Raw genomic sequence first — 27636 nt, forward strand, 5'->3', positions numbered from 1 at the left:
GTCCTTTGTGAATGTCAAGTCAACAGTCTTCCACATGATTGTGTAGCATACAAAATTAGACTGAGAGACCATTTAAAGGCCTTTGCAGATGTTTTGAGTTAATTAGCTGATTAGAGTGTGGCACCATGTGTCTTCTATATTGAACCTTTTCACAATATTCTAATTTTCTGAGATAGAAAGAATCAAACATTTTAAATATATCAGTATGTGTATTGAATGAATATAATATAATATATAAAAGTTTCACTTTTTAAATGTAATTGGGGAAATACGTCAACTTTTTGATGATATTCTAATTATATGACCAGCACCTGTATTTTACCTTACCTTACCTTATTTTACAGAAAATAAGAAGCCATTGAACAGCTAGCCAGCCAAACAGCACCTCAGCCTGAAGAGAGGTGTCTAGCAGTGCACCCATCACATGTGAATCAGTAGTTGCTAGCTGCAATAGGTTCATTTATGATATTCATTTATGATATGACTTATATGACTAGTTATTAGTTTGTACCCATAATCAGTTGGGAAAGATCTGTAGAAAAACTGTTTATAACTGTTAAATAATTGAATGCTGAATTTAAATATAAACATTTATATTTATAAAAAAGTTTTGTATTTATATTATTTTTTCCAAACATATCTAAAATTAACATTTAAAATCATATTTTTGTTGAGATTTGAGTATTCTACACAATGACACAAATTTCCATCATGTAATGACATCATCACCCAATGACATCACAACATCATTTAGCAACTTTTAGCAACAAATCAACCTGCCTTTAGCAACTCTCTTTGAAAATTAATTGGCAACACTGCAGCCCCGCGGAAACTCAACTGTACTTTCAATAAGATTTCAATAAGAATCTGTGCAATCTGGAGTTTCCCATTAGGGGGCGAAAAAATTCCCCACGCAAATTCGACCAACAGATAGATGCTGGGCTTGAAGGTGAAATCTTTGTGAACTGTGCTTCATACATCTCTACGCTATTGACGATGGCACTTTAACAATCTAGATTAAGGTGTCAAAAATTACCTGTTCCATAAACCTCCACCTCACACAGTGTGAGATACTTCTGGATGTTAGGAACGTACATGTTCACATAACGACCTTCCATTCCACCGCAAGAGAAACTGACAGAACTGCCTGCTGGGACAAGTGAAGTGACACCACATCTACAGAGAGAAAGAGAGAAACCATGACACAATCAGCTGACCTGCTCAAATCCAGTTCTCCTGACACATTCATAACTGTTTTCATAACTTCACCTGGGATTGTTGTTGCCATTGTTTTCCAGAGAGTTTCCGATCCGGATCTCTACTCCAGTCGTTTGATCCAGACAGCAGTCGCCTCTGTTGGTGACGGTCACTTTGTAAATGTTGTAAGAATCCAGCAGGTCCAGCCTCCACCACGGGCTGAGCTGGGATGCTGTGATGGAGCAGTATTTATGGGTTTCGTCTGGATGGGGTTTTCCTGAAGGAGAGTATCTGACGCCGTCGATGGCCTGTGCAGCTCCAGAAGTGTAAAATGTGGATGACTGTACAGCCGTTCCTTTTAATGCCAAATTCTCTGAAAACATTTAAAGAGACAGAGGGTCAAGACTCAAATGTGTGAAGTTCCAATACATTCCATTTGGTTTTAAATATTAAATTCCAACCCAAAACACTCAATTCCATTTACTACTATACATTAAAATCTGAAGTTAATATTTTGAATGGATCTGCACTTACATGAACTAACTCCAAGCAGTTTCATTTAATTAACCAACATTAAAAAAGGTTAATAAATATTATAAGTAGTGTATTGGTTAATGTTAGTCAATGCATGTTAACTAATGGGACATTAGTTACTACTTTTTACCTTTCAAGTTTACTGAACTCCCCTGAATGGAAAAGACACCTGTTACAAAAACGTAATGTTTATATTGCTTTAATATATGATGTGGATCAAGTTTATGTTGCATTTGATTTTTTAACATTGTTCATGAAGCTAAATATAGCTAAACAACATCTAGAATTGTACATCATCTGACTGATGCGTTTCATTTAAACTCACCCAAAAGTAAGAACAGATGAGAGAGTTCCTCCATCGTGTTTGTTAAAGACCATTAACCAGATACCCGTGATGGTCAGATATGACATGGGCATCCATCCCTCTTTTTATTTGTGTTTCTCTTAGCAGCTTGTTTCTCCACCCTTAGGAAATTCTGACTTGCAGCTTGTTGAATATATTTCATACACCATAGGTCCTCCAGAATTGCTTTTCTTAGCTCACATCTCCGGTCAAGTCTGATTTACTAAACAAATCGGACAAAATGCAAATGAAGATGAGGACTTTAAGGATTTTTTTTTCCTCTGGCACTTAAATACATAAATATGTATAATATAAAAATAAACAGTACAGACCAAAAGTGTGGACACACCTTCTCATTCAAAGAGTTTTCTTTATTTTCATGACTATGAAAATTGTAGAGTCACACTGAAGGCATCAAGGACTATTTGACCAAGAAGGAGAGTGATGGGGTGCCTCCACAGTCACCGGACCTGAACCCAATCCAGATGGTTTAGGGGTGAGCTGGACCGCAGACAGAAGGCAAAAGGGCCAACAAGTGCTAAGCACCTCTCGGGGAACTCCTTCAAGACTGTTGGAAGACCATTTCAGGTGAATTTTGAAGCTCATCAAGAGAATGCCTAGAGTGTCCAAAGCAGAAATCATAGCAAATATGGCTAATTTGAAGAACCTAGAATATTACATATTTTCAGTTGTTTCACACTTTTTTGTTATGTATATAATTCCATATATAATTCCACATGTGTTAATTCATAGTTTTGATGCCTTCAGTGTGAATCTACAATTTTCATAGTCATGAAAATAAAGAAAACTCTTTGAATGAGAAGGTGTGTCCAAACTTTTGGTCTGTATTGTATATAAAAAGAAATTACTGGTACTTGAGGTTCTTTTTCATAGAGTTTTTCTTTATCTAAATAACTAATATTCCATTTAAAGAAAAACATCATTGTGAAAGTCATCGGAAAGTTTCACCTCTCAAAAATAAGGACATTTTTTATTTTATTTATCATCGGCAGCTTGACATTGACATTAAATTATGTGGAGGGAGATTATTTTTGAAGAAGTATTTCCACAAGGTCAAACATTTCAGGTTTTACAATTCAGATTTTTTATTTTTACTTATGTAAAAAAGCTCATTTGTTATAACTTTTAATTTAGTGCAATGATTAAAATGCCCTGATAAATCATTAATGAACATACATTTTCAGATGATTACATCATTTCTTAAATTCTGTGATGTTTACAGATTTATTCTGTCTTGAATGTTTGTTTATCAGACAATATATTATCAACAACATCTGAACAAATGACAATGTTGACAATGTGATCAACATTTGTTTACACTAACCAATTATTCTCCTTTCATTCATCTCTCCTGATTTCCACTCCATCAGTCTGATCGCTGATCATTTCCATGTTGATTTGTGTGTATTTAAATGATCTCAAGCAGCAGGCACGTGCACAGGTAGGGCTCAACCTGTGCAGAGCACATGCCCTTTTTGCCCTTACACTCCGAAGTGCCCTTTTTTTGGTGTTTTTTTTTTTTTTCAATGCTATCGGTCACCCTTTACGTCTGTCTGTCTGTTTTACAAATATTTAGCAAATGAAAGTTCTTAAACGAGCTTGTGTAAATCTTATTCGATCCTCAAGCTGTCACCAAGCTGAACTCCGCCCTCTCTATATTCATCGAATCAACTGAAGTTCCACAGCAGCCGCACAGTAGACACCAGCTGAGCTGAACAAAGTTTTGCGAAGGGTAAATAAATATCTTGTTGTTTGAATAAGTACTACTAAACACTATGTCTATTAAGGCTCATATATTATTTATTTGATGTCTGACTGACTCACTGACTGAGACATGGGACGTCGCCTGAGAGAGAGGGCTAGCATTTGCCATCTAGTCATAGCCAATACATAGCCAACACTTAAATAGCCTGGGCATATAGTAGCATTTCATTTTTTATAAAATGCGATTTTGGCCAAATGCATTTTACCACAGGAAAAACTGAGCGCTCCGTCTATATAGCTACAAAAACTATTTTCTAACCTGTAGTTAGATGAAAATGTAATGTGATGCCGGCAGCGGCAGGCGCCGTCGCCGTTTTAATGAAGGACAAAAAATAAATAAATAACATTTGAACGCATTCGCTGGTCAAAAACTATATATTGATAAGTAATACAACAGCATATAATTTGTTTTTACCATCGGGAAATCATAACAGGTGCGCCCCCGCGCTGTTTCGTACTGGAACTTACACAAAGCGACGAGTGATCCTCGTCACCTAACATATATTTCTAAGAAATGTCTTCTTTGATTTATGATTGCTGATACACTTAATTTATTAACATTTATGCTAATCATGTTATGGTATACTATATAGTGTAATATGTTTACAATTTTAAATAACTGTTTTCTATTTGAATATATTTTAAAATGTAATTTATTTTTGTGATCAAAGCTGAATTTTCAGCATCATTACATCAGTACTCTTCAGTGTCACGTGATCCTTCATAAATGCTTTTCACTGCAACTGTACTTTTCACACTATTTTTATTTATTTTTTCATTGCTGGCTTATTTTATTTTAGTAGGCGGATACATGTTGGATATGTTATAGTAACGGTATGGCTATAGTTTCTTATAATCTGGAATTAAGTTGGACATAATTACTTAAATTATATTTCAAAAAAGTTTGTCAAAAATACTTGACTCATTGCTCACCTTCCCCTGTTCTCAATGTCATTCATAATAATGTTAATCAAATAATACAAATTAGCTAATAAAACCAAACAGAATAGCTAAAAAAGAGAATATATATAATTGATATAAAAAATGGAGGGGGTGCCCTTTTTCAGTTTCAGCACATGCCCCTCAAAAGGTCTGCGCACGGCCCTGTCAAGCAGGATGTAAATTAGGAGCTCCACAGGAGTCCATCATCTGCTCAAAGCTCAAACAAATACCTGTCACTTCATACAGATCTTTTTGTTTTGCCTCAAACACAGACATACGCACCACTTTAAGCTGTTGTGCTTAGAAAGATTCTTCCTCTTCAGGAAGTGCACGAGCCATGAACTTGTGAGCATCTGCATTAGTATAGAGTCAGCCGATTATGTGTCCAAATGGTAGCTACTGGAAGTTCACACAACAGGCAATGCTATCAGAACTGTGTTTATTACAGTAGTGCACATGTACCAGACCACAGTTAAATATGCATTATTTAAGTGTTTTTGCATGAGTCCTGAACTTGTGAATATCTGCATTTGTTTAAAGAGTAAACCAATTATATGTCCAAATGGTACTTTCATAGGAAGTTCACTCAACAGGCAAAGCCATCACAATTGTGTTTATTACAGTAGTGCACATACGTATGCATCAAGAAAAAGAAAGATACATACAGTTTTAAAGGATGTCAGTGAAAGTGGATATGATTTATGACTATATTAATGTACATTTAGATGATGTGAAAAACAAAAAAACATGTATGGTTTAATATCGATTTGATGGTGTTCATTAACAAGTATGCTGAAACTACAAACAGTATACAGGGTGAATACTGGTAAAGTGGGACAGTTAAGCTTAATAATTTATATCTTTACATGGATATGTTTTTTTTTTTTTTTTTACTAAAGATCAACACTGAGCTCATCAGTAGCAAGTATGTGATAAAAAAAATAATAATAATAATAATAATAATTCTTGGGCTATGACATCACTTCCGGGGTGTGGCACATCATATTTAACAACCTTGCAGTGAACTGTGATGGTAAGTAAAATGACATAGCATTCTAAGGTAAATAATGTTAAGGTTATAAAAATAAAACAATTCATGGATCATTTATAATTGTTACATATTTTGTTATAAGATGTAATGCTGAATCAGAATTTTTAAAAATCACATTCATATTAATCTTCTTGGGGGTTTTTTATGCGATTTTGACACTGTCCCAGTTTGCCAATAGCATATTGTTAAATTGGGACAGGGTATTACTGGCAAACTGGGACAGCCATTCAAGTCATTCTAATGGAGGAATTGAGTTACCTTTTTATATGTCCCTCATACATTTAGTTAGTTAGCTAGATATTTCAAAAAGACTGACTTAAACTACGCCAACTCTCACGCATTCACCGTGAGTCACACGCAGTTAACACTTTCCACGCTCTCACGCCACACATCCATTTTCTCACGCACAGAAAAATCGCGAAGCAAAGAGGATATGGAGACTGACAGACTAGACAGAACGGGTTACTTAAGATATAAAAAATATATATTAGCTCTCAGCTCTCTCTGTTAATGTAGGTTATTATTATTATTTTTTTTAAATTTGTTGAAAAATAAATAAATTGAACCCAATATAAAATGTTGTGGGTTGGCGAGGGAGGGGGTGGGTTGAATTTGCTGTACCTGCATCCCTTCTTAAAAAAAGTGATGCTTATATTATTGTTGTTGTTGTTTATATTGTTGTTTATATTGTTATTGTGTATTTAATTTATAAGGCCTACACTTGAATAACAACTGAATGTGTTTTAAGTGTCCCAGTTTTCCAATAAAGGTGTCCCAGTTTGACAGTAGCGCCTTGAAAATGTGGTTTGGGGTCTTTGTGTGTTTGAGGAAGAGTCATCCATCCTGTGTTTAATGTTTCTTTCTTTTTTATTCTCTATAGTATAGTAGAGCTCCTAAGCTATTTAGAATAGTATCATATGAGTGGCTAAGACATTTGGATCATAATAAAAAAGTATGCAGAATATAAATTATCAGAAAGTGTCCCACTTTACCAGTATTCACCCTACATATTGCATACATAGCCTACATACATATAGTTCAAAGATTTTCATTTTGTCTTCTCGATTAAAATCCAGACAGTTTTCTTCTAGAAAGACAAAAACGTTCAGGTGGAGAAAAACTGTCATGTCCGCCGGGTTTGCCACACCCAGAAAATAACAGATGATAAACGACACGTCACAGCTGTCAGATGACGCTTCTGAGGAAGACTGCAGGTTGCAGCCGAAACATGTCAAGGTAAAGAAAAAAGCTTTTTTTTTCCTCCACCTGAACGTTTTTGTCTTTCTAGAAGAAAACTGTCTGGATTTCTACATACATATACTTAAAGTATAATATGGAAATACTGAAGTAAAGTACATATTATAATCAATGTCCTTCATCAGATTTCTTTACTTGGAAAAATAACAATGATTTATTTAAAGCAGCACTAAGGTGTTTTGGACTGAAACTATCAAATTCACTACCAAACAGTCATGCAAAAACCTCACAAACACATACAAAAGTTAAGTTGGCAGAGAATGAAACTGTCTCTGCACAATATACCGTAAGTCAGTAGTCTTATGGGTTAATGAACACGTGAAAAGCAAATGCCAGTAATGCATTGTAATAACATGCAAAATTCCTTTTAACATTATTAATCTGCTACTTGGTGATGCCAGTCAGGAGAAACAGCAGCTTTTCTGTTTTTGTTTTCAGAAAAAAAGAGACAACTAAATTCATAAGAATAGTCCAATTTTAGTTTTTGCTAATATCTTCTTTTATTTTTGAGTTTTGAATTTAAGAATGAAGGCAGGTAAATACTGTATATCTTAAAAGATTTGTTGATATAATTGACATTCTATAAAAGTGCTGGAAAGGAAAAGCAAAAAAAAAAGCACCTATACTGCTGTATGCATTTACACTCTGTCTGTGTTGACTTCTGAGTGACCTCCGATTGATGAGACTGTTGAGCCCATACGTAGTGTCCATATGTCAAGTCACCGAAACCTGTAGAGGAATTGCAAGGAAAAACAGAAAGAAAAAGATGACGCATCATCACACAGCAGTCAAAGCCCCAAAATCATGACAATTCCAAATATCTACAAATATTCTACAGTGCTGCATTATTAACATCAGAATAACCTTTTAATCATTATTTTTACTTGACAAAAGCAAATGCACCTTCATGTAAATTATTCTAAGATATCATACAAGTGACTATAAAAATGTTGGTGGAGAGCTTGTGAAATTGTTATAGACAAGCATTTCATTTGTGATTACTACAGCAGAATAACATTGTGCTAATATCATATGACAAAAAAATGATTAACACAGTGGTCAAGTTCATAATAAACATAAAACTACTTAGTGTCAGATATAATGTTCATAATTTTCTTACCATATACCCATTCTCTCATTTCCAGGTGAAGGTGAGCTTTCGTGGTTTCCAGTTCCCAAAGTGGATCTGTATAGCTTTAGAAGTCTAAAAATACAAAATAATTATTATTAATAATTAATTATTAATGAACCATTATTTTATATTTGTTTTCTGATCACCTGATATTCATAATACAGGTTATTTTGTTCAATCCTGTTCAGCTTGTGTAAAACATGTAACATTTGTTTATTGGAAATTGAAACAGTTCTCTATGTATTTCAATCTATTGGTAATTATATGCCGATATTAAATCAATTTAATGCTTTGAAGGCAAAATTATGGCAATTCCAATTAATAATTGATCAAAAGATACACCTACTACTGGTCTTCTATCCAAATACAGAGGCAGATAATGATGGTACATCTACATGGCATGCCAACTACTGTTCCACTTCCTGCCCTGGGGTGGAACCAGCACCATCATGATGTTCTCCGCTCAATGTCATCTGGACAGAGGGACACAAACCTGAACATTATGGGCATAAAGAACAAATGTCAAATTTAATTAATCTAATCTAAATTTAAACTGCCACAAAATATAATATGTTTCTTCCTGGACCATATCCTACCCATCCACAAAGTTACAAGAAATCCTACTCACAAACCATATATAGACAGTACATATATAACTACATACACAGACAAACACAGGTGAGAACATAACAATATTTGACAGACGTAGATATAACAGTTATTCATACAAAACTGACATTTAATACAGGATTTTTAATTAGGTTGTTTCTAAAGATATGTATGTACTCTATATAGCATATACAATTTAGGTAATGAATAACAAGTCAATAATGTTAAATCCATTATTCAGGAAGGGAGGAGTCCTTCCATTTGGTCCCACTGTAAAGAGACAACGTTTTGAGTAAAGATTTACTGAGTAACGTAAGTCAGGCTAGCAAAATGGTATATCATTTTATGAAATATAACTATAAAAAAAATATTCAAACATTTCAGCAACTGTTGACATTGTTAATGTTTAATGTTTAAAATGTATGTAATAAACTGTACATTAGTACACCTACCAGGTCTTGCATGGAACCCAACAAATAAGGACCTCCTCTGTTCCCTATAAAATAAACACACACAAAAAAAATCTATCACAACACAATATCCAACAACGTTTGTCTTGGCACAAGTCGTTATGTCTGGAGTCTAAAAGATACTTTGTTGGAAAATATTAAAGCTATACTGTGTGCTTTTTGTCCCCCATCTAGCAGTGAAAAGTTATATGACTACCCAATGAATATTCATTTATGTTCCTTTCAATTCCAAGTGCGTTTTAACTCCTACGGTGGCCATATTAGTGACATATTATTCCAAGATTTACATGGCTTCCAGTTCGACTTCGTCATTGAGTATCACTAAGTGTAAAACGCGAAAGGCAAAGCTTGAATTTCCAGGTCTGTCCCTCTTTGGCGAATGTATTTTCAAGATGGAGGCACAACATGGATGCCACCATTCAAGCGACTAAGACGTTTGGCTAATGGCTAAAAATTGTGACCTTGCACTTAAAAAGTCCTTAACCCTTGTGGATTGTTCAAATTCATGGATGTAAACATCTACTCAATTAAACTGCTGTAAAAATGTATCAGATTCATATTTTTTTAAACATTTTTTTGCATAAATCTGTTAATCAACTTCAGTCCTGATCAAAACTACCAAATATATAAAAAAAAAAAAAAGGATTTGAACTCTTTAATTGCCACACTATAATTTGCTATTATACTCCATATAACTCCATATACAAGCCAGAAACTAAGCATTTACCACCAAAAAGCCTGTGGGCCCTGTTCCTATGAGAGCTCTCCGACCGCTGAAGGTGAACCAAAAACAACTGATAGCAGCTCTCAGTGATATTTGTCGGGTCCCCGCTATAATAGCAGCAACATTGACAAATGCCTACTGAACAAGCGGGAACCCATTGTGCCTGTAGCTTTCTCTATTTCAGTTTTATCACGTGATAGAAAGTCTAAGGCCTTCTCAAGCCGAAGGGCAAACTCGTCTAATCTGCGGCCTATTATACATCAAACTAACATTGATATAAAGACACAAAGCACTGCCATCAAGTTAGCACTTTTAAACATTGCTCACTAAAAAATAAATCAGTTCTAATAAATGACTTTATAACCACAAACAATCTGGATTTTATGTTTCTAAATGAAACATGGCTTGAAGACAGCTGCAATGCAACAATCCTAAATGAAGCAGCCCCTCCTAACTTCACTTACATGAGTGTTTGCAGGACTGTTAGGAGAGGTGGGGGTGTAGCTGCTCTATTTAAAGATGTCTATCAATGCAAGCAAGTGTCATTTGGTCAGTACTTGTCTTTCGAATATCTAGGGATTGTGCTGAAAGGTGCTCCACGCATTCTGTTTATTATTATTTACAGGCCTCCAAAATACTCTCCAGCCTTTGTTGAAGAGGTCACAGAAATGTTATCAATAATTTCCTCAGAGTTTGACTGTTTTGCAATTGCAGGGGATTTTAATATTCACATAGATAATGCAGAAAACAAAACTACAAAATAAATGATAATGGTTTTAAACACCTTTGACCTGATTCAGAATGTGCATGGACCCACACACAAAGGTGGACACACTCTGGATCTAATCATCAGTATTGGTCTAAACATTTCATCCATTGTTATTAAGGACGTAGCACTATCTGATCACTTCTGTATTTTCTTTGATATATTGATCTCTGCTACCACTGAATCTAGATCTGTCTCTGTCAGAAGGAGATGCATAAACGAGAACACGCGTGTACTATTTACGGAGGCTATATCTTTAACACCAAGCATTTCTGCAGACTCTGTTGATATTCTCCTTGATTCCTTCAACTCAAAAGTTAAGAATGTTATTGATGATATTGCACCAATAATAGTCAGTAAGAAAACAAACAGACAGAAATCAGTTTGGAGAAGATCAACAGCAGTTCAGAATATGAAAAGACAATGCAGAAAAGCAGAGAGGATGTGGCGGAAGACAAAACTTGAAATTCACTATAGCATCTATAAAGACATCCTTCATGCTTTTAATGTGAAACTAGCTACAGCTAGACAGAATTTCTTCTCAAATCTTATAAACAGTAACTTAAATAACACTCTTACTCTTTTTGCCACTGTTGAGAGACTGACAAACCCCCCAAGTCAGATTCCCAGTGAAATGCTATCAGACAGCAAATGCAATGAGTTTGCTTCCTTCTTTTCCGAGAAGATCATCAATATCAGGAAGGCGATTAACACATCCTCAAGAAATGCAGAGGTCAGACAGATTCGGCCAAAATATCAAAATGATACTATATCTATTTTTGAAAAAATTGATAGCAAAATTCTGGAAGACAGTGCAGCAACTAAAATCATCAACCTGTTGTCTTGACACACTTCCCACATCTTTTTTCAAAAGTGTGCTTAACTGCTTAAAAGCAGATCTCTTAGAAGTGGTGAATGCCTCACTTCTTTCTGGGACATTTCCAAACTCCCTAAAAACTGCAGTTGTTAAGCCCCTCCTGAAAAAGACCGATCTTGATAACACAATTTTGAGCAATTTTAGACCAATATCTAATCTTCCTTTTATAGGCAAAATTATAGAAAAGGTAGTTTTTAATCAGCTGAACAAATACTTGAACTCAATTTTCAATCTGGTTTTCGATCACATCACCGCACAGAGACAGCACTCATTAAGATAATAAGTGATATTCGCTTAAATTTTGTGGCAAAATATTGGTGCTGGTATTGCTAGATCTCAGTGCTGTGTTTGACACTGTCGATCATAACATACTACTAGAGAGACTGGAAAACTGGGTCGGGCTTTCTGGGATGGTACTCAAATGGTTCAGATCATACTTAGAAGGGAGAGGTTATTATGTGAGTCTAGGAGAGCATAAGTCTAAGTGGACGTCCATGACAAGGGTCAATTCTTGCACCGCTCTTGTTTAGCCTGTATATGCTTCCACTGAGTCAAATAATGAGAAATAACCAAATTGCCTATCACAGCTATGCTGATGATACCCAGATTTACCTAGCCTTATCTCCAAATGACTACAGCCCCATTGACTCCCTCTGCCAATGCATTGATGAAATTAATAATTGGATGTGCCAGAACTTTCTTCAGTTAAACAAGGAAAAAACTGAAGTCATTGCATTTGGAAACAAAGATGAAGTGCTCAAGGTGAATGCATACCTTGACTCTAGGGGTCAAACAACTAAAAAACAAGTCAGACAGACCTTAGTTTAAGTAGTCATGTCAAAGCAGTAACTAAATCAGCATACTATTGTCACACCCAGGGGCGGCTATGCTTTGACTAAGCCACACCCCTTCTCAACTTCCACCTCGAGGAGGTCCCCAAAGCCAACCCAATGGCCAAACAACACGAGAACAAGTAAGTGATAAAACAATCTTTATTTAAATATTTAAAAATAGCTTGGGGAATAGGGAAAGGGCAATTAAAACTAAACTCTGACTCGGCCCTCCAGATGGGCTATGGCCGGGAAGAGGTCAGGGAGCAAGGGGGCCACGGGGATCCGGGGCGTGGGGCTCGGGGCCCGGCCAGAGTCTTAGGTATCCGTAGCGCCCTCCTTCTTCCTCCTCTTCGCTGAATACAACTCACGGTAAGTACTGGTTCACACAGTTCGTTCTCGGGGTGCTCACTCTCTTTCTCTTCCTCCACATGCAACGGCTGGGAAGCAAAGGCACAGTTAATTCGGCTTGGTTTTGCTCTCACCTCTTCGCTGATTGCAGCTCACAGTAAGTACTGGTTCACACAGTTCGTTCCTTGGGTGCTCACTCGCTTTCTCTTTCTCCACAGGCAGCGGCGTAAGTACAGGATTCCTCGGTCTCTCCTCGTGTTACCCACTCTCTCTCCTTTTCTCTCCACAGGTATCAACTTGGGCACAATAGCACAGTTAGTTTGCTTTGAATGGCTCTCACCTCTGGGCTGGACACAGCGTACTGTAAGTACAGGTTTCGCTCTATTTCTCCTCGCGTTATCCACTCTCTCTCCTCCTCTCTACAGGTATCAACTTGGACACAAAACACAGTTACTCTGCTTTGGATGGCTTTCACCTCTGGGCTGGACACAACGTACTGGAAGTACAGGGTTCGCTCTATTCCTCCTCGTGTTATTCACTCTCTCTCCTTTTCTCTCCACAGGTATCAACTTGGACACAAAACACAGTTACTCTGCTTTGAATGGCTTTCACCTCTGGGCTGGACACAACGTACTGTAAGTACAGGTTTCCTCTGTTTCTCCTTGTGTTACTCACTCTCTTTTTCCTTTTCTCTCCACAGGTATCAGATTGGACACAAAGCACAGTTAGTTTGCTTTGAATAGCTCCCACCTCTGGGCTGAACACAGCGTACTGTAAGTACAGGTTTCCTCTGTTTCTCCTTGTGTTACTCACTCTCTTTTTCCTTTTCTCTCCACAGGTATCAGATTGGACACAAAGCACAGTTAGTTTGCTTTGAATAGCTCCCACCTCTGGGCTGAACACAGCGTACCGTGCTATCTCCGGAGATCTGAAGCACGCTCACAACATATACTGTACTGAACTAGGCTAGAACCAGCAGTCTCCTTGTCCTCCCGCAACGGAGTGCGTGAAGGCGGGGGTTTATCTGACAGGACACACGGCAATACACAGCAACCCACAGCAATATACAGCACCACGTCAACATTTTAGGTTTTCACAGCACGAAGACTCACCCACCACACTCAGTGTACGAAAAGGACACCCGTCTTCCTTCACTTCGCTTGGTTCGGATCTGGCGATGGAATATGCGGCCTAGCTAGTGATGTTGTCGTTGTGACTACTTCAATAAGTATTCCTTCGGCTCTCCCACCACGCTATATTAGGGGTAGGGCCGCCCTCCTCCTCCTGGGGAGATCTACACAACGCCAGGTCAATATACAGGGCACTTTCGGCTTGCTCTTAGTACTCACATCAATGCCGCTTCCAATCCCCTTTTTCACGTCGTCTCAATTCGCCGTATAATCCGTTCACTTCTCAACCTTTAAGGTTCGCGATGTCTTCACAATCATACAATTCCAGCCTGAGGGAGAGAGAGAGTTAGACAGCCACCAGCAGCGCACCAAGACGGGCACGACACAGTGCTTCACACACACCAGAAAGAGCTCCCAGACTGTGAAATAACTTGGCCTTAAGTACTGCCTTGTCCAGCGTATCCTCCAATCACCAACCGCTGTCCCTAACTAGGCACAGGTGCATCGAATTCCCTGATTTTCCCTCTTACGGCGCTACCGGACGTTCCGGTGTTCTGTTTTTCCGGTCCGGGCGGAAACACTTCCGGGCGGAACCAAACTTCCCGAATTTTGGTTCCGCCCCTAAAGATCGTCACCTTGTGACACTATCATTTAAAAAACATCGCAAGAATTAGATGCTTTGTTTCCAGTCAAGACTTGGAGAAACTAGTTCATGCCTTTATCACCAGCAGGGTGGACTATTGTGATGGGCTCCTCACTGGCCTTCCCAAAAAGACCATTAGACGGCTACAGCTCTTCCAGAACACTGCTGCCAGGATTCTGACTAGAACCAGAAAATCTGAGCATATCACACCAGTCCTCAGGTCCTTACACTGGCTTCCAGTTACATTTAGGATTGATTTTAAAGTACTTTTACTCATATATAAGTCACTAAATGACCTAGGACCGAAATATATTGCAGATATGTTCACTGAATATAAACATAACAGAGCACTCAGATCATTAGGATCAAGTCAGTTAGAAATACCAAAGGTTCACACAAAACAAGGGGAGTCTGCCTTTAGTTACTATGCTGCCCGCAGTTGGAATCAGCTTCCAGAAGAGATCAGATGTGCTAAAACACTAGTCACATTTAAATCTAGACTCAAAACGTTTCTTTTTAGCTGTGCATTTGTTGAATGAGCACTGTGCAATGTCCGAACTGATTGCACTATATTTTCACTGTTTTATGTTTTATTATTGTTTTATTATTATTATTTTTATGTAAAATCATTTTCTGTTTTTAAATGTTTTAATCATTTTAAAAGTTTTAAAATTACTTGTTTTATTTTTGTTATTATTTTTCTTCATGATTATTTTACTTTCTTTTATGTAAAGCACTTTGAATTACCATTGTGTACGAAATGTGCTATATAAATAAACTTGCCTTGCCTTGCCTAAAGGGTAAATGGTCCCACCTAGTGATCAACTGTAAAAAATAACAAATGTTACCTCTTCCCAACAGGGAAAACCACCAACAATCAAGAATCTCACACACACACAAACAATATAATTTGCTGTTATACTCCATATAACTCCATATACAAGCCAGAAACTAAGCCTTTTTTTGCACAGGCATATCTAAAGGGTTAATGGTCCCACCTAGTGATCAACAGTAAAAGTATTTTTTTTTACCTCTTCCCAAAAGGGAAACCCACAAACAATCAAGAATGCATGATTATATGGTGCAATATAAAATGTAATATAAAAATGTCGTTATAATGGAAGTCAATGGGGCAAAAACAGCCACCAACAAATGAGGGAGAAAAAATTAAAATCTAATGCTGCACATAAACTAAGAATGCATAAAAGCCAATCTTGTAAATAATCTTTGACATGCCCAAGACTGTGATAAAAGGTAAAAAAATATCCACTCCACAAAATTATATAAAAATGATAGAAGTAAATGGAAGCAGGTCCAAACTATGGCAACATATAAACAAATTGACAAATTCTAATAGGAAAAACCATCAAATGACAGATTGCCTTAAAATTGATGATAATTACGTTAATGACAACCAGTTAATTGCTAACGAGTTCAACAAATTATTTGTTGAATCAGTCTATGATCTATCTAAACCTTTCAAGGGCAAATTACCTTTTGATAACAAAGTTCAGCTTAGCAGTACAGATCTTTTAAAAAACAGAGAAGTTTCACATGACAAATTAAGGAAAATTATTGTCAATATGAAAAATTCTACATCAAGAGACATACATAATCTTAATGTAGATCTAATTTAAAAGCATCTAAGCTTTTACAAGATTGCGCCGTCGAGTCCGGTCGCTGTCCAGGTCACTCCGCTTAGATTGTGTTTTTATTTACTTTTTTTTTTTACCTATTTTTGCTTTCTCTTTTTACACACATAACCTCTGCACTGATCATTTATGACAAAGAAACACTTTTGGACATTGGACACCGCTTCACTGACCTGTTTCAGGACACATTATCCTCCAACCCGTCATCTGAGATTCTCTGGAACGCCGAGTTGAACAATGGCCACCTGTATAACCACCAGAGGCGACGGATCAAGTAACACCGTGGGAAACATGCTGGGATCCGCAACAGACTGAGAAAAAGAGCTCACAGTCCTCCTCTACTGAGATTCTGCTCGCCAATGTCCAGTCTCTGGAGAATAAGATGGACGATCTTAGAGCCAGGATAAGTTTCCAACAGGACATTAGGGACTGTAACATCCTTTGTTTGTCTGAAACATGGCTCACGCCCCTGGTCCCGGATGCTGCTGTAATGCCGTGTGAAAACTTCTCTGTTTTACGGATGGTCAGAACAGCCGGTCAGAGGCCGGCAAATCCAAAGGCGGAGGAGTGTGTTTCATGATTAACGAGAAATGGTGTGACCCCAGGAATATCTCCACTCTGTTGGGCTCCTGCTCGCCTCATCTGGAACATTTATCCATTATTTGCCGCCCATTCTATCTCCCCCGGGAGTTTTCATTGATCATCATAACTGCTGTTTACATCACACCACAAGCAGACACCGGCTTGGCTTTGTCTGAGCTTCACGATGCTCTCAGCGGCAACATCAACAAACATTGTGACGCTGCTATTATCATCGCTGGGGACTTTAACAAAGCCAAACTCAGGCAATTTATGCCTAATTTTTATCAACATGTATTTTGTCCAACCAGAGGACCAGTACACTGGATCATTGCTCCACTCAGTTTAAGAATGCCTAAAAAGCTTACTCACTACAGGCTTTTGGCAAATCGGACCATGCCGCCATTTTCCTCATACCGGAATTTAAACAAAGACTCATTCAAGTTCCCCCGGTGCGGAGGGTGGTGACGTGCTGGTCCGCCCACTCTGAAGCCTGTGTTTTTAGATCTGAAGAAGGCCTTCGACACATTACACCATTGTCTCTTATTGCAGAATTTACAGCAATTAAAATTTTCAGCTGCAGCTCTGTTATGGTTTAAGTCTTACTTGGAGGGTAGAGAACAATGTGTGACAGTAGGAACCGTTAAATCCAACCTGAGTCCAAATGACTTAGGAATGCCTCAAAAGTCAGTTCTAGGACCGTTATTGTTTTCACTGTATATAAATTATCTCCCAGATTGCTGTCAGGGTGTAAATTGCCAGCTTTATGCTGAAGACACAGTTATCCATGTGTCAGCAAAAACAACTGCACTGACTGGGCAGCAGTTAACACAGGTTTTACATAACATCTCAAGATGGTTTCAGCTGTTCCATTTAACTCTAAACACACAGAAAACCTTCTCAGTGTGTTTTTTTTTATCAACCAGAGCTCCTCTGACAGCATCTCTGAGGTTCATTTAGATTCATGAGGTTCATTAAATGATATACTTGGGCATAGTCATGGATAAACACCTGAAGTTTCAAAGTCAAGTAAATCATGTTTACAGGAAAGTCAAATCAAATCTGAACTGTTTTCGTTTTATTAAAGGAGAGTTGTCACATCACGCGGCTTTATTGTTTATGCGTGCAATGTTTTTTTCACATTTGTCATACTGTAGAACAGCATGGTTACAAACATCAGCGTCCACTTTGAAACCAGTTATTTCTCTATATAAACAGGCAATTAAGATATTTGACAAAAAACAATGAGATGGCATCATTGTGATATCATACAAAAGCTCAAGCTTTTTTTTAATTTTAGTATTTTGAAATTGACTCTTAAATGTTTGTACAACTGTGTGTCACAACTGTTCTCTGCCCTCATGGAGAGGTGTCAGGGCTCTTTTAGACCTTCCACCAGAGCCTCAGTTAGTGGGGATTGTGTGCTCCCAAAGTTTAGAACATCTTTTAGTCAGTCTAGCTTCTGTTTCAGAGGGGCTACACTATGGAACTCTCTCCCCACTGGATTCAAATAGCAGAACAATATTAACATCTTCACCAGAGAGCTCAAACAGTGGCTTAAATAGGGCCAAAGTTTTTCCCACGTTTAAATTGTGCCGCGTTTTGTTTAACAATGTGTTTTTTTCTGTTTTAAAAGCCCCTATGGACAGGTGTTGAAAATTAGCACATGTGCTATAACACTTTAAACAATCCATCTGATTTGTCCAATGTCATTGCTATGCCCATATTAAATAAATACATAAAATAAAATAAAAAAAATATATATTTGTAAGACTTTTTTTAGACCATTGTGGAGGAAATTTAAGACCTATTTCACATCAATACTATGAAGGAAAATCAAAGTCAATTAATTACTTGAAAAGTACATTAATTTACAGAACTGTGTGTGTAATTGTAGGTTTTATATTGGTCAGACAGACAACAAAGAACTACAACAAGTACCATTCAATAAATTCAAACATAATTAAGACCTACCTAAACATTTAAAACCTGCAGTACTACGTAATACCATAATTTATTTAAGACTTTTTGTACATATTTGATGGCAACCGAAGTATTGATCGGATAGCAGTCTACATCATATGAGCAATACATGCAGCCAAATTATTTTCTGTTATTGTAAAGTAAACTTTGTATGTATCTTGTTTGTAAAAATGGTTACATTAGTGCTCCCTGCATGAACACTAAATCCAGATTAATGTTTTCCAAACATCTAGGTGTCGAGTCAAGTGCTCAAACAATGCAGATATATATTTTTTTTAAAGCAGTCTTAGGCTTTGTGTCCACCAAACCGTTTTTTGCCAGCTGATAACACCTAGCTGTGAGTGCTTGTGAGCATTTTGGCAGTGCAGCATTTAGTTTTTTTTTCAGTTGAGATGTTTAGCTTGTTGTTATCATACGGAATATCCGCGAAAGTGTAACTAGTATCTCATTTCATAGATTGTTTGTTTCTGTGTTGTTTCTATATAAAAATGTAGACAGATTATAAAGTATTTCATAAATTTCTTGATTTTAGCTTCAGCCTGCCTATGCATAAGAATTGTTCTACAACTGTCATGTCTTACCGCAATCTCAAAGCTGTTGATACTGCATTATTTTGTACCTCCGTTTCTCTCTTCTAATCTCTCTGATGTCTTTGATATCTGATGTATTGGTACACTCCTGAGCTCCGTATCTTAAAGGCCACTGGTAGACGGTTTGAGCGTTACTATAGGAAAACTGTCCTGACTGTTAACCATTTGGCATTCACTGAACATAACAAGAATTATAAATCGGCCCTGAATTTGGCTCATTCCAGTTTTGTATCTGCTACAATTAATAAATCAAGTAACAGGCCAAAAGCATTATTCAACACAATAAATGAACTCACCAAACCTCCATCTCATGTTGCTCTAGCTTCTGATGAACTTTGCACTTCATTCTTGGCTCACATGCTAGAAAAGACAGATGCCGTAAACCAGTGCCTCTTTAATTATGCCAATAACATTTGTTATCTGCCGAATCCACCTGGTCAGTCCCTGCCTTTTTTTCTCTCTGTCTACTCCTCCTTCTGTCTCTGAGTTAATCGTGAAATCCAACCCTTCATCTTGTCATCTTGACCCTGCTCCTACTACTCTACTGAAACGTTGCCATTCAGTTATTTCTGCACCTATCTCTCACTTCTGTTGACGGCTGTACTGCGTTTGAGCTCCGTCACTATATTCTTTTCATTGACTATTTTTAACTTAAAAATAAATTTTATACACCATCGTTTCCGTTTATATAACGTGTGAATATATCCTCTATTGTATTCTACAACAAAACCAATCAGAGCGACTCGCTATCACTAGATTTATTTTGATCTTAGCTTTTAGCCAGTTAGCATCAGCAAGCGTGGTTGCTGCTAACTGCGCTTACATTGCTAATACTCTATTCACACACATTACCACTGCTGTACTCACTTTTACTTGCTTTAATGGCGGATGAATGTCTCCACTCTGTGCAGCTCGAGCTCGAGGCCGTGGGGAAGCAGATTCGCGACCTGGAACAGAGGCAGGCCCAGCTGAGAGAGCGGAGAGCCGCGCTGGAATCATCCCAGGCTGACGCTCACAAGTCTGGGGTAAGTATACAGCGTGCTGTTAACAGTCCCACCACGTCTACTCCGTGTGTTTCTCTGCGCAGGCTCGGTGCACCCAGGACGCGATCTTCCCAGATGTCCTTCACTGCGACGCCGGGACACCACGGACCCTGGGTGCATCCACAGCGGAGGACGCGAGCCGGGTCCCGGGCGACGACATCTCCCCCGAGCTCTCCATCCAGAACCGCTTCGCTCCCCTCCGCGAGACAGGAAGCGACGCTGTGATCATCGGAGACTCCATCGTCCGACACATAAGTGCTACGTTAGCCGAAGGTAAAGTGCACACTCATTGTTTGCCTGGTGCTCGTGTTCTCGATGTTTCTGCGCAGATACCCGCGATCCTGAAAGACGGCGAGAGCCCCAGAGCGGTCGTGCTTCACGCCGGGGTTAACGACACCACGCTGCGGCAGACGGAGACGCTGAAGAGGGACTTCAGGAGCCTGATCGAGACGGTTCGCAGCACGACGCCCGCGGCGACGATCGTCGTGTCAGGACCACTGCCCACGTATCGACGAGGACACGAAAGGTTCAGTAGACTTTTTGCTTTAAATGATTGGTTGTTGTCATGGTGTAAAGAACAGAAACTGCTATTTGTCAATAACTGGAATCTTTTCTGGGAGCGTCCTAGACTGTTTCGCGCTGATGGATTACACCCCAGCAGAGTCGGAGCGGAGCTTCTCTCTGACAACATCTCCAGGACACTTCGCTCCATGTGACTAGTAAGACAATTCTCAAATAACCATTATGATGAGTTTTGTTCCACCCGCTTAAATGCTAAAAGTACTTGCGCTGTAAAACCTATTAAGACTGTGTCTGTTCCCCCAATAGTGAGGTCAAAATATAAATATAATGTAGGATCTAGAAAAAATCTTATCGTAATCAAACCAGAAAAATGTAAAGTAAATGAACAAAAACAATTTTTAAAGTTTGGGCTCATAAATATTATATCACTCACACCAAAAGCAGTTATTGTAAATGAAATGATCACATATAATGGTTTTGATTTACTCTGCTTGACTGAAACCTGGCTAAAACCAAATGATTATTTTGGTCTAAATGAGTCTACTCCACCAAACTACTGTTATAAGCATGAGCCCCGTCAGACTGGTCGTGGCGGGGGTGTTGCAACAATATATAGTGATATTCTCAATGTTACCCAGAAAACAGGATACAGGTTTAACTCTTTTGAAATACTTCTGCTAAATGTTACTCTGTCAGACATGCAAAAGAAATCTAATGTATCTCTTGCTCTGGCTAATGTGTATAGACCACCAGGGCCGTATACAGAATTCCTAAAAGAATTTGCAGATTTCCTCTCAGACCTTCTAGTTACAGTTGATAAGGCGCTAATCATGGGAGATTTTAATATTCACGTTGATAATGCAAATGATACATTAGGACTTGCGTTTACTGACCTAATAAACTCCTTTGGAGTCAAGCAAAATGTCACCGGGCCCACTCATCGTTTTAATCATATACTAGATTTAATTATATCGCATGGAATCGATCTTACTGCTATAGATATTGTACCTCAAAGTGATGATATTACAGACCATTTCCTTGTATCGTGCATGCTGCGTATAACTGATATTAACTATATGTCTCATACCGTCTGGGCAGAAATGGAAGCTTTAGCCTAAGTTCTGCCAGGAAGACTCAATCACTTCGTCACTAATTACCTTCATCATTATCCAATCACGTCTTTATACTCCTGTATAAAAGATCGTACTTACACATGTTTGAGTTCGCAGATGCCGACGCTACAACAACCGCAGATTCTGACGCGATTGTACTTGCTCAAGCTGTTGTGTTTATTCATCTACTTGCTGTAATTAAGTTTGTGCCCCGCAAACTATCTAGAGTTTGGTGTTCCTCTAAGATGCACACGGGATCGTTGGCTTAGCTTCATGTGGCGGCGATTATCTGCAGTCGTTTGTGTTGGAGCCCAATCGCGTTCAAAAGGGATTTATCGGTAGAATTCACATTCTAGGGGCTATATATAACACTATTGGGGTCACCTCAAACCCAGGACAGAAAAGGCAACCCAAAAAAAAAAAAAAAAAAAAAACGGTCTTGGCAACGCTGGTGCTTTCCGAGATGTCGCGTCAGTGCTGCTTGGGTCTCAACACCTGAAAACACTTTGGTCTCAATCAACAAATATTCATCTGTACGCTCACGTGAACCTGCAGGAATGAAGTCTCTCCGGACCAGCAGACAGAATTAAGGCTGCCGGTCTCTTCGGCATCTCGCCTCCATCACTTCACAAGTCTACAGCATTAGAAGTATCATTTCGTTCTATGCAATTGCGGCGCCTGGGCATTGATTTATTCTCTGCAAGGATTTATAAAGTTACAAGTTCAAATAAAGCACTGGGCGTTTCGTGCTTATCTAGCAGACTTGCACAGCATAATTAAGATGTTGATCATAGTGCATGCAATTTTCTGAATAACTTCTTCGTAATGAGGCACTTTAAGGCTCATCATAAACGCTACAATCTTTATACTGATAAAGATTTTTCGCATTTCTTAAAAAAAAAAAAAGCTCTGTCTAGCACACTTGAGATTCACTGTTTTAATCCTATGCTTTAATATTTGTTTATTCAGTCTTTCATTTGCGTTATTCCTGAAAAGTTCATACTCTAATGGGATTCTATGGTTGCAGATGCAGGGAACCGCTGCTCTCACCTCATCTTTACATGGCTTACTCTTGGCCTAGCGAATTATGAACACTGGATCTACCAAGCTGATGCGTATGGACCCTTCTTTTGAATCGTAGGTAAGATTCGGCTCAATGCTCCGTCAGCAGGCATGTAACTCCATGTGACACGAGTTGCTGCTGACCTTATTTCAGAGTAGTGACATATCTCCAGTTTAAACCAGATATTAATTAGCAGGCATGGTTTGTTTGCACTCCTGGTCTCCGTCTCAAGGCGCGGTCACACTAGACTTTAAACATGCGAAATTATTTCGAACGCCACTGCGAATATGGGCGGGAGCAAGATAAAACCATCTCCCCTCAATTATCACAAGATGGATTATTATGTTTGCTAGCACTGTGTCTTTTGCAACGGCGTCGAAAGCGTTTTATTATATTGTAACGTTACTCTGTATCTCTCTATAAATCTATACACCCTAAGGGGAGGAGGGGGAGAAGAAAGAGAGAGAAGAAAAAATAAAAAAAATAAAAGTTGTCATTCCAATGTATCACCTGTTCCCGTCGACACTACAAACCATGCAGCTTTTCTTTTATAAATCTTTTAATGTATTATAAACTAGGACGCTGTGCAACAGCTAAAGTTATATAGCGCTTCCTTTTTGAATTTTTGTACAGAGGTCATGCAGCAATGTATCGGCCTTCTACTGGTCCACATCCTCACGTTATGCAAATTCCCTGGTCAGAGTTCACCAAACTTGAACTTTGGAACGCAGCGGAATGCAAAAATTTTCGCATAAGCTTGCGTTCCCGGTCCGACGAATTCGCATGCGTATGAATGGAAGTCAATGGAGAGAAAAGTGCAGTGTGACCGCCCATCACTCATAACTAACTAACGGCTGGAGGGGCGCGTTAAGTAGGTTCTGCTCATGCTGTCAAACTGACGTCATCAGAAAAATTATTCGTTACAGGGTGGAAATATTCAGAATTTGATAAGATTGCTAAGACAAACAATGTTTAATTGTTTACATCAAGATTAGCAATGTGTGCTAGTAAGCTTAAGTCAATTCGATTTATGCATATTTTAAACTTAACCTCTGATACCTCAACTTAATATTGTGTAAAAAAAAAAAAAAATTGGGGAGTGACCGTTAAGGGGTTAAGCTACAATCAAGGCTTGTTTATATTCGCGCATCTACTGGTGTTGGTTCATCACTCTTACTCGGCTGTTGCGGCTTTCACTTTACACTTTACACTTTTAAACTTTCAGACAGCTGTGCCCTCAGCCAACCCGGATTCTTCAGTCTTCCCTCCGTTAGCAGACATAATACTAAACGAAGTGCTTACGTCAGCTGGAAATCACATTTCTAAGGTGTCGCTCCCTCTACAATCAAGCCTACACGTTTGCATGGTCCGCTTCTAATGTTTTTCCTTCCAATTTTGCATTCCTATTCTAATTTCGACCGTTGCTCCTTTCTTGTATTAAAAAAAAAATAATAATAATAAAAAAAAAAAAAAAAAATTGCAATCTTAATTTCTCATTCGCAGACTCCTTGCCAGCATCTAATCCACGCTAAATTTTATAATCTAATTTTCAAGCCTTTTGGTTATTCAGTTCTATTACTACTTGAGGGGTTAGCTAAATCTTCCAACAAATTAAAGACAAATGTCTGCCTATTACCTTGCCCATATTGCAAAATTAATTACTTCCATCTGCTACGGCCTTCCTTCGAAGTACCTCAATAGTCTTCTGGAGGCAGTGTTTATCTGCCTTCTACAGGTTATGCTTCCAGGGGAATTCACTTCAAACCAATCAATTTGATCCTGCTCGCGGCATTTCCTTCAGATCTATGATTCGGACCAAAAATTCTTCACACTCTCCTCAAGCACTCAAAACCGATGTGCAAGGTTCTGGTGTCACCTTAACAATTCTAAAATCAATAATCCTGTCCCTTCTCTGCATGGTGAAATTTCTAAAAAATCCGACCTAGAACTTCTAAAACGCACCAGCTCTATTTTACCTAACGGAGCACCCCTTTCCAAGGCTGTTTAGAACTCACTTAACCACTGTTCTCAAAGCTGCAGTCTATCTACTGGCCATTCAGAATTGGGGCAGCTACTTCAGCAGCTGAATGAGGGATCTCTACATCAGCTGTTAAGATCATGGGCAGATGGTCTTCCTAAGCATTTGAATCATACATCAGACCTGATTCAAAACCATTATTGAAGCTCAGCAAGCTCTCCTGTAACTAATCAGGTAAATTCATGCAATTACTGGTGGTGGTGTTACTATATCTGTACGGTCTATCAAGGCCTGTACATGTCTGGCCTTTGTGGCTATTTCTGTATGGTCTTTCAAGGCCTGTCTGTGTCTGCCTATCGTGGCTATTTCTGTACGGTCTATCGAGACCTCTCCGTGTCCGGCTATCATGGCTATTTTTGTATGGTCTATCAAGGCCTGTCCCATGTCTGCCTATTGTGGCTATCTGTGTCTGGCCTATCGTGGCTATTTCTGTACGGTCTATCGAGGCCTATCGGTGTCTGGCTATAATGGCTATTTCTGTACGGCCTATCGAGGCCTGTCTGTGTCTGCCTATCGTGGCTGTCTGTGTCTGGCCTATCGTGGCTATTTCTGTACGGCCTATCAAGGCCTGTCCGTGTCCGGCCATCATGGCTATTTTTCTGTATGGTCTATTGAGGCCTGTCCTGTGTCTGCCTATTGTGGCTATTTCTGTACGGCCTATTGAGGCCTGTCCGCGTCTGCCATTGTGGCTGTCTGTGTCTGGCCCATCGTGGCTATTTATGTACGGTCTATCGAGGCCTGTCTGCGTCTGCCTATCGTGGCTAATCATGGTCTATCGAGGCCTGTCTTGCGTCTGCCTATCGTGGCTGTCTGCGTCTGGCCTATTGTGGCTATTTCAGTTGGTCTATCGAGGCCTGTCTGTGTTTGCTATCATGGCTATTTCTGTACGGTCTATCGAGGCCTGTCCGTGTCTGCCTATCGTGGCTGTCTGCGTCTGGCCTATTGTGGCTATTTCCGTTGGTCTATCGAGGCCTGTCCGTGTCTGGCTATCATGGCTATTTTTCTGTATGGTCTATCAAGGCCTATCTGTGTCTGGCCACCATGGCTATTTCTGTACGGTCTATCGAGGCCTGTCTGCGTCTTCCTATTGTGGCTGTCTGCGTCTGGCCTATCGTGGCTATTTATGTATGGTCTATCGAGGCCTGTCTGTGTCTGGCTATCATGGCTATTTTTCTGTACGGTCTATCGAGGCTGTCTGTGTTCTGCCTATCATGGCTATTCTGTATGGTCTATCGAGGCCTGTCTGCGTCTGCCTATCGTGGCTGTCTGCGTCTGGCCTATCGTGGCTATTTCTGTTGGTCTATCGAGGCCTGTCTGTGTCTGCCTACCGTGGCTGTCTGCGTGAGGCCTATCGTGGCTATTTATGTTGGTCTATCGGGGCCTGTCTGTGTCTGCCTATCGTGGCTATTTATGTTCGGCCAATTGGGGCCTGTCCGCGTTTGCCTATCGTGGCTGTCTGCGTCTGGCCTATCGGGCTATTTATGTTCGGCCTATCGGGGCCTGTCCGTGTCTGCCTATCGTGGCTATTTCTGTTGGTCTATCGAGGCCTGTCTGTGTCTGCCTACCGTGGCTATTTCTGTTGGTCTATCGAGGCCTGTCTGTGTCTGCCTATCGTGGCTATTTCTGTTGGTCTATCGAGGCCTGTTTGTGCCTGCCTATCGTGGCTGTCTGTGTCTGCCTATCGTGGCAATATCTGTTGGTCTATCGAGGCCTGTCTGTGTCTGCCTATCGTGGCTATTTCTGTTGGTCTATCGAGGCCTGTCCGTGCCTGCCTATCGTGGCTGTCTGTGTCTGCCTATCATTGCTGTCTGTGTCTGGCCTATTGCGGCTATTTCTGTAAAAACTTAAAGAAGTTTAATCTAACGTCATTATACTGGTCATGCTAACTTTCTTTCTATTTCTTCCAGGAACCTTAGGATTCACAACTGGTGGGTATACTTCATCTACTTTTTTGGGGGGGAAGGCTGGCCCCATCTGGAGGTCTCATAATCCACCTAATTTTGGGGGTCTGCTGCGCCCCTGCCTTCGTCTTCAGGCAGGAAATGCAGATTCGCTACCCTCGGATTACGAACCATGGACGGGGCCTTCCGCCAAAGAAATTTATAATTGTGCTCGCTGAGCTGTCAATAAATGTATGCTTCGTACATTCCTCTATCTCCCGAGTCTTTCTGGTAGAAATGGAAGCTTTAGCCTAAGTTCTGCCAGGAAGACTCAATCACTTCGTCACTAATTACCTTCATCATTATCCAATCACGTCTTTATACTCCTGTATAAAAGATCGTACTTACACATGTTTGAGTTCGCAGATGCCGACGCGACAACAACCTCCACCCTCCCCACCACCACCAGGATGGTCCTGTCCTTACCTTCCAGGGGGGTCTGCTGCGCCCCTGCCTTCGTCTTCAGGCAGGAA

The 27636-nt window shown here is 39.4% G+C and overlaps 1 protein-coding gene and 2 long non-coding RNA genes across 3 annotated transcripts in view; 1 reads left to right on the forward strand and 2 right to left on the reverse strand.

Moving 5' to 3' along the window:
* Positions 1 to 27636, reverse strand: part of LOC128017571 (fucolectin-5-like) — a 257634-nt gene that overhangs the window by 12212 nt on the left and 217786 nt on the right. The window contains exons 3-4 of the mRNA XM_052602976.1: positions 1270 to 1353; positions 1037 to 1176 (exon numbers count right to left, since the gene is read on the reverse strand). Coding sequence (XP_052458936.1) covers positions 1037 to 1176; positions 1270 to 1353 — 224 coding nt within the window. The remainder of the gene's footprint in view (positions 1 to 1036; positions 1177 to 1269; positions 1354 to 27636) is intronic.
* LOC128017830 (uncharacterized) lies at positions 12662 to 13694 on the reverse strand. The gene is made up of 2 exons (XR_008184526.1): positions 13481 to 13694; positions 12662 to 13343 (listed from the first exon to the last, which is right to left on the reverse strand). It is a non-coding gene; the product is annotated as an uncharacterized LOC128017830 (long non-coding RNA).
* On the forward strand, positions 13115 to 13805 carry LOC128017847 (uncharacterized). Its single transcript, XR_008184547.1, has 2 exons — positions 13115 to 13241; positions 13652 to 13805. It is a non-coding gene; the product is annotated as an uncharacterized LOC128017847 (long non-coding RNA).

This window comes from Carassius gibelio, chromosome A7 (genome assembly GCF_023724105.1).
Source record: "Carassius gibelio isolate Cgi1373 ecotype wild population from Czech Republic chromosome A7, carGib1.2-hapl.c, whole genome shotgun sequence".
Lineage (NCBI taxonomy): Eukaryota > Metazoa > Chordata > Actinopteri > Cypriniformes > Cyprinidae > Carassius > Carassius gibelio.